This window comes from Crocodylus porosus, unplaced genomic scaffold, assembly GCF_001723895.1.
Source record: "Crocodylus porosus isolate Cpor-Errol unplaced genomic scaffold, CroPor_comp1, whole genome shotgun sequence".
Lineage (NCBI taxonomy): Eukaryota > Metazoa > Chordata > Crocodylia > Crocodylidae > Crocodylus > Crocodylus porosus.
In genome coordinates this window covers 186,504,310-186,518,187 of record NW_017728886.1, presented here as the reverse complement: position 1 = coordinate 186,518,187, position 13,878 = coordinate 186,504,310, and the positions used below count along the sequence as shown (strand labels likewise).

The 13,878-nt window shown below is 43.0% G+C and overlaps 1 protein-coding gene across 1 annotated transcript; it reads left to right on the top strand.

Moving 5' to 3' along the window:
* The first annotated feature begins 4,035 nt into the window (after nt 1-4,035).
* TYMS (thymidylate synthetase) lies at nt 4,036-13,758 on the top strand. The gene is made up of 7 exons (XM_019546774.1): nt 4,036-4,259; nt 6,022-6,095; nt 7,559-7,733; nt 10,801-10,902; nt 11,880-12,055; nt 12,424-12,495; nt 13,129-13,758. Exons 1-7 carry the CDS (start codon nt 4,082-4,084, stop codon nt 13,264-13,266), a joined length of 915 nt encoding a protein of 304 aa, XP_019402319.1. The 5' UTR covers nt 4,036-4,081; the 3' UTR covers nt 13,267-13,758.
* Nucleotides 13,759-13,878: the final 120 nt, after the last annotated feature.

Below are 13,878 nucleotides of genomic sequence, written 5' to 3'. Positions count from 1 at the left end.
TTGACCCCAGCATCCTTTCCTGCCCATAGCAGGAGGTCGGACTTGATGATCTGCTCAGGTCCCTTCCGACCCTGTCAACTATGAAACTATGATTTCAGTTTTATTTGTACAGCAAAGATGACATATAGCTCTACACAGATGATTTTTACACAAAATTATTTTCCCATTTGTGGTTGTATTTTCTCCATGACACATATTTACTTCAAAGTATACACATAATTATTTTCCAATATAGTAAAGCAGACCCTCCCACACTCTGGCTCTTCATTCCTACTTATCCAAAATTATTTATGCAGTTTTACACTAATGAGAAGGCAGATTTTTCCAAGTGGTCTCATTTTTTTTAATGGGAAGAAAAGACTTCAGGGCAAAGCAACATTCTCACCAGTGTAGAGGGTTCATACAATGTTCTCTGTACCAGTTAACCTCATTTATACCTTAACATAGCTATCAATAAGGGCCTAACCCTGAGAGATATAAAGCAGTAATAGCTCCTTTGTGAGGGTGCTGCAGGACCTTGGTTGAGAATCACTGTTTTAGACTAGTGGTCTCCAAACGTTTTTGATCGCGCACCCCTATCCATATAAATAGAAGTTCTAATATTTTCTTCCCATACCACAATGGATCATCCTGTGCAACCCCCAGTTTGGAGACCACTGTTTTAGATGACTGAAGCCTACTGATTACTGCACAGAAAGAAGGGAGAGTCTCTAGAAGAACAGAGAGGTGACCACTTACATTTGAAAAAACTGAAGTTTACGCAGAGATGCAAAAATATTCCTGCAATAAAAAGGAATATTTATATGGGAACAACAAAAATAATATTATTGTAGCTTTAAGAAGAGAGGATACACTCTTGCTAAATTCTGTAAATAACTCCTTTTAGGAGGTTCTAAAATCAGCCAGTGGGAAGAGTATGGGAAGAACCACCCAACATAAACAGGTTTCATACTGTAAATGCTGGTAATAGTAGTAAACATATGAATTAATAACATTATTTAAATTAACATTGTATATGGAATGCCACAGAAAGGGTAAATGGCCACTACAAATATACCTCAACTTGGGTGAACAGAAATTTAGGGTGAAAGAAGAAGTGTCATCAAATACATGCCAAGAATTTCTTGCTTCTCACGTATTTCCTGGACAAAGACAGCAACAGCATCACTTTAACACTGTCAGATACATGAGCCATTATCAGAAGAGGCTTCAACCCTTGTATTCAAGAAAGTTATTGAAAAGGAAGAGGCTTCCTTTTTGTATCACAAAGCAATAGCATATGAAGAGAACAATCCACAACAGTAAAATAACCTGCTCAGCTTTTCAATTGTCCTCTACCAGATGGTTTTACAGATTTTAAAGTGGTGGAATTATTATGATAATTTCATTTTCAATGTAGCACTGGACAAAGAACAAGTAATTTCTGCATCTAGACCATAACTGGTTTGAGCTACCACATTTTTTTGAAAAAAGTACCAGTTCCCAACCTAAAGGCTGCAAGCAGTGATGACTCTATTACATCCCTTGCTAAGCTAATTGTTAAAAACATGTGCCTTATTTCTGAGTTTGTCTAGCTTCAGCTTCCAACCACTGATTCTCCCTATACCTTTTTCTGCTAGATCAAATAACCACCTACCATCAAAAATCTCTTCCTCATGTCAAAATCTGTAGGCCACGTCCCCTCCTAACCTTCTCTGAGATAAATTAAAAGGACTGGCTGGGTTTCTTAAGTTTCTCACTGTAAAGCATATTTTTCAGACCTTGAACCATTCTTGTAGCTCTTTTATAACGCCTTTGCCGTTATAAACACGCTGTTTTGAAATATGAAACCAGTTGGGCACATTATGCCAGTGACTGTCTCTCTAATGCTATCTTACAGAGGCAATAGCACTTCTTACCTAATAGTGCTGTGATTATACAGACAAGAATTGTAAGGAGCTCACCTTCAGTTATCTTCCATGAAGGTTGCTGCCTTCTAGGATGCAAGTTTTCATTTTTTGTAACATCCAGTCTTTGAGGAAACAGAAGGCAACAAGGAAGCACCAACCACAGCCAGAACACATAGCATGGCCCTAGAGAAAGAACAGTTTGAAGTTAAGTGCTGACTAGAAGAGGCTTGAAATGTAAAAGACGGTTTTATTTTATTCCTGCTGTATTCACAGAAACAGAACTTCACAATTTTTATTAATAAGCATAACTGTATCAAAGAGACACCTGACTTCAATGATGGGCTTCTCCACCTAACTGGAACAACCTGCAACATCCTTATCTGCTTGTGCCCAGAGTGGTAACTTGCTTGACACAAACAGGCAAAGCGGGGTTATTCAGAGAACGTTCTACCATTCTGACTGCACTTTCTCTGCCCTGTGCCAAATTAGCTACGCAATCCAACCATCTCCCTCCTCTTGTCTTCACTTAGGTTCCAGTCCATGCCCTTCCCTCCCACTCCCTTTACTCTACGTCACCCTGCTTCTTTCCTTTGAACACATCCTTTCCCCCAACCCCACCAAAAATAATGAAACCAGCATAGCCATGGGCGGATCTAGAATTTTGAAAAGGGACTGCAGATGGTGAGGCATCATCCATCACACATACAAACAATGCAGATTTTTCTGCTATTAAATATAACCTAGAAGCTTTACTGCTCTGCTAGGGGCCTAGGGCTGTACTATCCAGGTTAAGATAGAAGTGAAAACAAATAGAATTTCATTGGCATGAGTTAAAAGCAATCTGCAGGGCTGTGAAACTAGATCAACTTTTAAGAGGATCTTCTACCAGCCATCAGAATTGCAGCAGAAAGGCTAGCTTCAGCGCTGAGACATCAAGACAATTAAAAAGAAAAGGTTGTTAACTCCTGAGGAATGAAGAGCTGAGAAGTGGACTGCAATGAGCCGTGAAATCAAGTGACTCCTTCAGCACTGCCCGACTAGAAATGTTGCTGCCACTGCCAGGTATTTGGTGTTAACCCTGGGGAAGAGCAGGATCAAAGGTGGGGGGTACAGCACCCAGGCACTTCTGCACCCCCTGGATCCCCCCTCCCTGAACATGGCTTGTTAGGACTTTGTTCACACATATCTTCTCCTTAGTCAGCCAGTCTTAACCAGGGTGGTGCAGCACTGTTTGGGATGCAAAGCCCTTTCCTCACTGGAGCCCAAAGAGCTACAACCGGGCTGCCCTGCTGCGGGCTTCCTCGAGGCTGCACCACAGTCGAATGGCTCGCGAGTCTTTTCTTTCTGTGGTCAAAATACGAGTGAAAACTAAGCGCTGGCATTTCCCGTGAGGGGGAGGGTTTAAGTGGCTGAAAACCCCTGCTCGACGCATGAAGTGTGGGGAGGGGGGCGGCCGCAGGCCGTGGTGGGGGTGGCAAGCGGGAGCTCCCGCAGGCAGTCACGGCGGCATCGGAAGCAAGGGGGCGGGGGCGGCAAGGTGGCCACCGAGCTCGGTGTGCGCCGCCAACCTCAGGGGGTGCACGTGCACCCGCGTGAACCCCCACGCGTCACCAAAGACTCAGTCTTAGAGGAGAAGCTGTTCATAGATTCATAGAGTCCTCAGTGGTCCATCTAGTTCAGGGCTGGGAATGGCTGTGTGTACACGCGGGGGGGACGGGGAGGGGGGCTGTGTACACGCGGATCCCGCTCTTAGCTACTCCTGGACACTACCCTAGAGGAGCCCCGTGCTTGAGAAACCCCCGAGGTTCTTTGTATCGTTTATTAGACCAGCGCGGCTCCAACCTCTACCCCTGAGGAACGTGTGGGGGCAGGGGCGTGCTGACAACCAGCCATGTCGGATCCTGTCATGCGGGGGCGGGGCTGGAAGTGACAAGCGCCAGCGCTGAGGGACCGCCGGCGCCACTCGCGCCCTGTGCCGGGCGGGGCCAGCGTGGCGGGAAGGGGGGGCGGGGCCAGCGGGGCTGGAATGGGGGTCCGGGCCCTTGTGGCGGGAATGGGAGGGCGGAGCATCCTCCAGGCTGCCGGATTGGCGCCGCGGCTTGGCGCCACTTTCTAAAGAGGCGCCAAGCGGGGCAGGAAGGGAAGGAAGTGGTGTTGAGTCCTGTTCACTCTCGGCCCGGCCCAGTCCAGCCATGCCTGCCGACTCGCAGCCGCTGAGCGCGGAGCCCGCCGCGCCGCCGCCCGCTGCCGGGGAGCTGCAGTACCTGGGGCAGGTGCGGCACATCCTGCAGCGCGGCCACCGCAAGGACGATCGCACCGGCACCGGCACCGTGTCCGTGTTCGGCGTGCAGGCGCGATACAGCCTCCGAGGTGACCGCCTTCCCCCTGCCCTGCCCCGCGAGGCCCCTCCAGGCGGGCCAGCCCGGCCCTTGCTGTCGGGCGGAGGCGGACTGCTGTGGGGGTAGGACGGGGAGGGATCCATCTCCCGGCACTGAGAGCCCTGGGTCCCAAAGCATGCGAGGCTGCCGGGGGAAATGCTTCCTGGCCCCACAGCAAGCAGTTGATTTAAGCTGAACGAAACCCAGGATGAGCGGAGTGGTGTTTGCCCTGTTATTCTGCACTCAGGTGACAGGGTGGATGTGCACCTTTTATAGACTAACTAAATAAGACATGGGTATATGGCGAGAGAGTACGAGCTTTGGTGAACCCAAGTTCACCAGCCACCTTCTAAGGACCACAGAGAACCCTGGTCCCCAGTCAGGGTACTGGGAGATCCTTTGAATCTAGTGCTTTTACCTGCAGAAACACCTACAAGTGATTCACCTGATAGGCCCAGAAAGCACACATGCAGGGGCATGTGCTTCCTGCGGGACAAACAGCAGTGGCACGTATTTGTGCAAGAGGTCCCTGGGTGTGCATGTGTGCTCTGGCATGTGGCAAAGGGACCCAGGTGGGGTAGAGGAGGCTGGGGCTGGCCCTGACAGCCTTACCTGGGGTCCTCCTGAGGTGGCATTAGCACTGAGCTGGCCACTCCGAGGCTGGCTGGAAGCCAGAGTGTGTCTCTGGCCAGCCAGGCTCCAGTTCCTGGCAGTGCACAGCTGCCATGTGTGTTGCACCACTTTTTTTTAGCGGTGTTTTGGGGGGTGTTTCTTGACACTGGGATCTGCTGTCAAAAAATCCCCACTGTGCTGCTAATCAGCAGTGTGGTGCACATGTGCCACATGCAGTTTGTGGCATCTCAAATGGCTTTGAGGCACTTCAACCACTCATGGGGACATGCCCAGGGATTTCAGATAGGACTCCATAGTGTCAAAACATTCAGACTTTCTCTTTCTGCATCCTTTGTAACAGCAGAATCGCTCTATTATTTTTCTGTAGTCAAAGAACAAGCAAAATTTAAGAGCTGGTATTTTCAAAGGGGCACCTTAACTCTAATGAGGGGTGCTAGGAGTCGGCATTGCCTCCCCTCTTCTTTCTGCCTTTTGTTTTCTAATTTCTCCTTCTACAAGGCTTTGCACACATCCTTTCACAGCTATCTGATAAAGTGAACTTTAGCCCACAAAAGCTCATGCTGTATAAAATATCTACTTTGGTTAGTCTATAGGGTGCAAATCTACCCTGCCTTCTAAAAAGGTTGAGAAGTGCTGACTTAGAAGCGCCAATGCACCAAAGGTAGTCTTATCTCCATAGCTATGACAAATATCCAGCGCTTAAGAAAGGAAAAAAAATCCCTAGGAACCAAGGAAGGGGTGGGAGGGGTTGAAGACCGACAGAAGCCCTGAAGCATTGGATTAATATACACCTTGTACACATGAGGTCAACCCATGTAAACACCAAGTTTCTTCTTAATCTGCTCTTAGTTAAATGAAGTATTCAATGATACACATCACATCCTCCTCATACTACTCCAGGAATACCTGTGGTACTGTTCCTTCCATAAACTTGACGAGAGTCTTATTTATCAACTGCATATACCTAACCTTTGCCATGCTTAACTCTGCCCCCACTGTGGTTGTAATTCCCTGGACTTACCAATTTAGGGTCATAACACAAATGTGAAGAGCAATGTGTAATACTTGATTAGTATAAAGTAACACTTCTTCATTGACACTTAATTTTTTTTTTTTAACAGATCAGTTTCCTTTGCTGACAACAAAACGAGTATTCTGGAAAGGAGTTCTGGAAGAGCTGCTTTGGTTTATCAAGGTATGATGGGTATCTAACTAAGGTGCCCTGAAAACTGTTCAGTTAAAAAATGTATCATAGTAGGAAGTATTTTAAACTCTATGCTTTCATAAAAGGAACAAGCACACTGGAACATCCTATTAGTTTCCAGGCAGACAAGGTTCTTTGGGTGAATCTGGTATCTTTTATTAGATCAACTTAAATAGTTGGGGAAAAATGTTTTTAGTAAGGCTTCAGGTTTAAAAACTGTTTGCGAGTCTGAGGATGCCTCTGCAGTTGTGCTCTTCCTGGATGGAATGAATACTGAAGAAGCCAGAGGCTGGGCTGGTATAATTGCAGAGGGTTCCTTGGACTGACAAAAGGTTTTTAAACCCAAAAGCTTGCTAAAATTTTTTTTTCCAATTATTTAAGTTGGTCTAATAAAAGATATTAGATTCACCCAAAGAACCTTGTCTGCCTATGTCCTCAGACCAACATGGCTACAGCCTACACGTCTGGACTAGTTTCCTGTTTATTTGCAGATATACCTTCAATACATTAGTTTCGTGCAAAATATTAAGATGCTAACACAATGCTGGAATTAGGTGACAATTGCCTTTAACTCTCTTTGCTCTTCAGTGAAATATCCTGAAGATTTAAGGGCTTGTATATACCAGAAAACCATATAGTTTTTTAGCTATAACACTAAAGTGGGGAAAACGCCACTAGAGTGCATGAAGCTAGGTTAATATAAAAGTGTTTTTGTGCTGACATAATCTATAACACTTTGGAAACTGAATGATGGCATGTCACTATACTGGACCTTTTTATTGGTAAAACTGTTTTATAGTAGGGTTTTCACTGGTGTAACAGTTGGTAACTAAGCACAAATCTAGCATGCGTACTAACAAAAATGAAGCATAGGCCAGGCCTGAGTGTGTTGCCATTTAGATGATGTTCCTTAATGCATTGAGAATATCCTTTGTCTAAGTGTTGAAGTGCCTATGTGAAATGTCAGATAAAGTTTTTTAGTTAAATTAGAAACTTGTTTTTATGTTTGCATCTTTGACATCAAAGGCTAGTAGTGTTTTAGATGTGAATCTACAGTGTTGTAAGTCTGAACTTGACTGTTGCAAAGTGAAGTTAAATGCTCTGTTCACTTCAATTTTATATTCTTGCCTCAAGGGTTTATACAGAGATGGAGTACTACATGGGAGAGTTTCATGTGCTCTGTTAATAAACAGACTAGAAACTACAAGAAATAAAAATAGTAAGGAGAAGGAAGAAATGGTGGTCTTCTATTTCTTCAGCATAATAGAGTGTGTCAACTACAAACAAGCATAGTTTAAGTGTTGGTACTAAATTATGCTATTCTAAATTTGCTTTTTTCCACAATAAGGAAAAAAGCAAATTTAGAATAGCATAATTTAGTACCAACACTTAAACTCAAGTATTTACCCTGGGTTTAGAGTTTCTATTTTTGCTATATTTCTTTTACCATGTAGGGCTCTACAAATGCTAACGAGCTCTCTGCAAAGGGAGTCAAGATTTGGGATGCCAATGGATCACGTGAGTTCTTGGATAAACAAGGTTTCACTCACAGAGTGGAAGGGGATTTAGGACCTGTTTATGGTTTCCAGTGGAGACATTTTGGAGCAGAATATCAAGATATGAATACAGGTGAATACATAACACTGTTCAGTTGAAAATGGAATATTTCATCTTTAATGTTTAAACAGATTAAGATAGGATTACTATGATCCCTTACTTCCAGGACATTAGGTTAGGATTGTAATGAGTGCACTTCTAATGTGAACTCCTGATGGTTGCAGTCTTGGCAGAACTGCAGGCAGTGTAGTTCATTTGTAGAACAGTGAAATTATTGATGGTATGCTATGTCACTTTAATTTAGAGCTGTTATCACTACCAGATTAAAGCCTATTTTGTTTTCGAAATAGTCCTTTGCTACAGCAAAAGTGGCAACTGAGATGAGAAACCGTGGGCTTGAAAAATGATTAATACAGTTGCTCACGAGCTTTACATATTGTCTTCAGCCTTTAAATGCTTGTTCTTTATCCTAGGTGGAGATAATGGAATGGTAAATTTATTAATAAACTCTATTAATAAATATTTTTTGCTCTGAATATAACTAACGTCAATGAGCATTCCTTTATAGAAAATAGGTCTTATCAAATTTTTTGGGGGGACAAAATTACAGGTCTGACTAAACAGCAACTATGTTGATATATCATACTTGGATTTCTCCAGGCCACTTGCCATGTTAATATATGACATTGATTTAAAAAAACAAACTAACAAACAAAAAATTATGCATTAAGTGATCAAAGTATGATTGTGCTTTTAATATACAGACAGCCCATGTGTAGCACTCTTAATTGGTTCCAGAAAAACTGAGCGCTAAGTGAAACAGCATTAAACGAAAACCTATTTTCCTATAGGATTTAATGTAAATAAATATATTTGGTTCTGAACCACCTGTTGGCGGACTCTGTGCTCTCAGCAAGGCACCGCATGGTTTCTGCCAGGAAAAGCATCAGCTACTCCCAGCCTCATTGTTCCATTGCCACAATCGCCCCTGCTGACCTGTACTCACCAGCACACCTGTGCGCAGCCCCAGCTGCCCTGCCTGTGGATCCCCTGAATCGAGGATCTGCCCGCCCAGGGATTTACAGCAAGAAGACGGCTGCTGCCACTCCTCCCTATCCACCGGTTGCTCCAGCGCCACATGCCAGAGCAGGCCCCAGGTTCCTGCCACCGTGTCCTAGGCTCCATGCTCATGCTGCCCAGCCCTCCACCTGCCCCTTTTTACCGCCACCACTGCTTCTCCCCACCTGCTTCAGCACCGCGTGCCGGAGCAGACCCCAGGCTCCTGCCACCCCACCCTGGGCCCTGCCTGCCCGGGCTCCACACTCATGCTGCTTCCTGCCTACCCGCCCCTTCTCGCTGCTGCTGCCGCCACCACTCCTCCCTGCCAGCTCCAGCACTACATGCTGGAGCAGACCCCGGGCTCCTGCCACCCCGCCAGCTGTCACTCGCTGCTTCACTCTGATGCTGCTGCTGCCACTGCTTCTCCCCACCCCCCATGCTGAGCATTATAATGAAACGCACTGAGTGCTAAATGAAACCAGGTAGGTGTTTTAAATGAGCACTATAGTGAAACCGCATTAAGCAGGGGTTGCCTGTATCTGGGATCCAAAAATGCAGGTTATCCATATAGTTTGGGTGATTGCTTTGGAAACACTGACTCAGAATTTATGGGTTGTCACAGGCAACTACTTTGGTGTAAAAGAGCTCTGTCAAAAAACAGGCTAACATGATCCTTGAATCTGTAAGTAGGGAAATACTGAATGGGAGAAAGAAGTGATTTTTTTTTTTGCTGTGTACACAGCATTGGTAAGGCTGCTAGCAGAAGACTGTCCAGTTCTGATTTCTGCACTTGGAGGACATGGGCATACCATACTTTCCACTTATGTGTTCTGGAATATTAATACAGGTTTTAAAAAGGACAGAATGAAGTGGTGGGGAATTGATCTTTCTTTGTAGTATATAACTGAGTAGCAGCAGCTAGCGATCCCAGCCCATTGATACAGATTTTACTTTGTTTCACCAGTAAACTGCAGAACCTACTATACCATATTTCTCATATATAATGTGCACTCTAATTTATAGCCAATGCTCTGCCATGCCACCTCCTGTCCTGAATGCTCTTGGAGCACTCTGATTGGTTGTTTCAGAAAACCAACTGGAGTGCAAATAAAGTGTTACAGACAGACAGACTAAGGCTTCTTTAAAAGAATATTTGTAAGCAAATCCTAAAGGAGAGCTACAAAAATTATCTAGGAACTGGAAGGTAAGGCTCACGATGTGAAGATTATGGACCTTAACCTAGTCAGTTTGTTGCCAATAATGCTGATGGGTCCCAACGCCATACCAATAATGATGTCTTAGATGCCAACATTATTAATTACTTTACTTTTCAAAAGGGCTGGGGGTGCATTGTGCACATCAGGGGTGTCAAAGATATGGCCCGTGGGCCATTTCCAGCCTGCAGATCTGCATCACCCAGAGCTGTCCCCTCATGCCATGTGATATGTACTGCGGGTCCTGCACTCCTTGGAGCAGGCGCTCTGAGACATAATCCTGGACCCAGCTGAGCAGGAGAGGGGGTTCCACATCTGAATCACAGAATGGATGCCAGATGCAGCACAGTTTGCATGTCAAACAAGGCAGGCACCCCTAGCCCTCTGGGATTTGTGCTGCACATGGGACCTTCATGGCATATCCTGGAGCAGCTGGGGCCTACACTGCATGTAGTGCTGCATGCATCATGGGTCCCAGACCAGCTGGAGCAGGTGCCGCATGTGGCATGTATCCCAGAACTGCTGGAACAGCCACTGCATGCAAATCCAGTATATGTGTGTGAGGAAGATCAGTGGGCTTGATTTGGCCTGTGGACTAGCCCAGTATCATGCATCTGGCCCAGGGACCAAATAACATTTACACCCCTGGTATAAATTGTTAATGTCACTAGTATTTTCCAAAGAAGAGGCACACAAGGTTAGTTTGGAGATGGAACTCAGTGTTGAAGATGTAAGGCTTTTTCATTCCAAGGTGGCATGCAGGAAGGAATACTGAGTGTCACTTATTTGGAAGCCAAGCCTATACTCTTCAAACAAGTGGAATATAAAACAATTTGACTCAAGTCTCATTTGGTAACTCTTTCCAGATTATTCAGGCCAAGGAGTTGACCAGCTGCAGAAAGTAATTGATACAATCAAAAACAATCCAGATGACAGAAGAATCATTATGTGTGCTTGGAATCCTAAAGGTACAGAACAGTATGCATGTGCAAAGTGCATACAGCTGCACAACACACTATGACTGCATGAGCTATGCCACTGTTATGCTCACTGAGACTTAAAAGCTAATGTAGTATGCCAACTGGCTGTTTTCTGGTAAGATATATATTTTTGATGACCTTGTAAAGGAAACCTAGCAGTTCACACAGGTGATCTATGATGCAATGCTTCATAAAAGGTAGGAGTCTGATTTCTCTTGCTTCTGATGGTCCAGGCCTTAGAACTTCAAGTATAAATTTGGATCTTTTCTAGGGCAGATGAGAAGAAATGTATACTATCACCCTTGAAAAAATTACTATGCAAAGATATTTTACAGAAAACTCCATTTTAACTTTAGTTTATTCTTAACTTCCTTTAAACAATGTTTTCTTCCTTTATATTTAAGCAGTTGCTATTTGTTTTACCATTTGGTAAATCTTAGGATTATACTAAAGACTTGGGAAGCAACAGAAGGAACAAAGTTTTTGGGTTTTTTTTTTTTTTTTTCAAGTTTACCAATGTTCTTTGGTTGTTAGTGGCTCTCCTGGAGGCAGCAGCACACATGACAACATAACCAGCAATATAGATTTCTCAGTTAGAAGAGATGAAGATGGAACAAATAGCAGCCAGTTACCAAGTGATTGCTTTAGGGGACACACTTGCTTATGCATGCAGTGAGATGAGTATGACTATGAGCAGCATTAAGACATAAAACTTATTTCAGATGAATTTCTGGTTTTGACTTTGTTATCGATAACTGTATGGCCAAAACATTTTACACAGGTAACACTGGGAACTAGTAACAGCCAGTTTTGAAAGTCCTAACAGGGGGAAAAACATTAGAATTACAATATTGCCATTAGATATATCTATCCAGTTTGCCCTGTCTATATTAATGCATGATTTTCTGCTTTTGTGATATTTTAATGTTTGTACTACTTTCTTTTCTTCCCTGTTCCTATTTTAGATATTTCCTTGATGGCTTTACCCCCTTGTCATGCTCTCTGCCAATTCTATGTTGTAAATGGCGAGCTTTCTTGCCAGCTGTATCAGAGATCTGGAGATATGGGACTAGGAGTGCCTTTCAATATTGCCAGTTATTCACTGCTCACGTATATGATTGCTCATGTGACGGGCCTAAAGGTAAGGTAGTTGCCTCCCAATGTAGACATACTTTAATACCCAGCCTTCTGATTGGATATAGATGAAGAGCTGTCACTGTTCACTCTCTCTCACTACTTGAGTTTGCAGAGCAATATGAAATGTTTCTTTGCTATCTGGTGCAGCATTGTGGTAGTTAAGAATGATTTAAAATTTAATTAATGATTGGTTACTTTAGGGGGAAAATGGTTTTTAAATGGCACGAAAATGATAAAGACAACTTGATGCAGGGATTACACTTCAGAAATAGATGCGTCAGAACATTAACACAGGCACTGTAAAGCTGGGTATTTTTTAAATGAGTCTTATATTTGTCTGAGGACAAATATTCTCTTCCCCTTTCTCTTCAGGTTGGTGAGTTCATACACACGTTAGGAGATGCTCACATATACTTGAATCATATTGAACCTTTGAAAGTTCAAGTAAGTATATGTTTATGATATATATGTAACAGAGGTAGCTATCCAACTCAGAGTAATCCTGTATTGTCAAATTTGGTACTGCGTATCGTCAACACTTTTATATTTGTCAATCCTTTAATGTTTCTTCACCATTTTACTACATGAATTGAGTGCTATGCTATCCTTCCAACTTGAACTGGGTTACAAATAAAATCCAGTAGAATTTTAATTTGAATTCCAGACTAAATCTGAACTTTGACTTCACTCTTACAAAACCTTATACTGCTATTCTATTTAAATTCTTAATTCTATTTAAATTCTTAGCTTCTAATAAACATTATTTGGTTAGCTTCTACTAAGCTAGCTGAATAGTGGCACCTTTAGTGAACTTTATTTTTTGTGTATGTGATCATATTTGGATTGCAAACCAATGACTCTATTGTACACTTATCCATAGTAGGCACTTCTTCATCTAAGCCTTGTTCTTCCATCAAAAAAATTTTAAATGCTGTGAAAGAACTGAGAACATTGCAGGCAAGTTTTATTAACATGTACAACCTCCCTCTAATTATCTAGGAAGTCTACCTACCATTGGCTTTTTGGTTTTATGTTATACAGGACTGGTTGCACAATAGACTTATTTTTAAATTTCAGCTCCAGAGAGAACCACGACCTTTCCCAAAACTCAGAATTCTTCGTAAAGTTGAAAACATCAATGACTTCGAAGCAGAAGATTTTAAGATCGAAGACTATAATCCTCACCCAGCTATTAAAATGGAGATGGCTGTTTAACGCATGTAACTCTCTGGAACGCTTGCATTTAACAGGGTGGATTTTAATGGGAGTGGCGGGGAGGGAAAAGAGAGAGAGAGTGTGCGTGTGTGTGCGCACATAGGGCTGAGGGGAAGGGGGGAACCAGACACAAAGACCATGAATGATTCCCCCTTGCTCATGAGATTTTTGGATTGAAGTGAAACTTAAGTCTTGAGAGGTGCTAACTTTTTTCACTATTTACTAGTCATGTATAAGTGTGGAAATATTCTAGTTACATTTGTTGGTTCTGGGTTGCATACTATTCTTACTGTATATAAATAATTTAGGAAGTGCACTGATTCTGCTGTGATTTAAGTTAGCATTTTAACTAATATTTACTTTATAGCTATTCTTAGCACTGTAGTCTCCAATGAGACCAGAGAGATATTCCTTGTTCTTGGCATGTATCTACATTGAATGTTTATGCATTAATATACATTTAAAATAAAAACCACTGTTTGTAAAGAAAAATATGGTTTTACCTTTGAAAAAAGTGCTTCATAGAGAAAGCAGTGACATGAGTTTTTTTTTGTTTTTGTTTTTTTTTTAAATAAATCTGGTTTTATAAATGTATCATTTGTTGGAGTGATA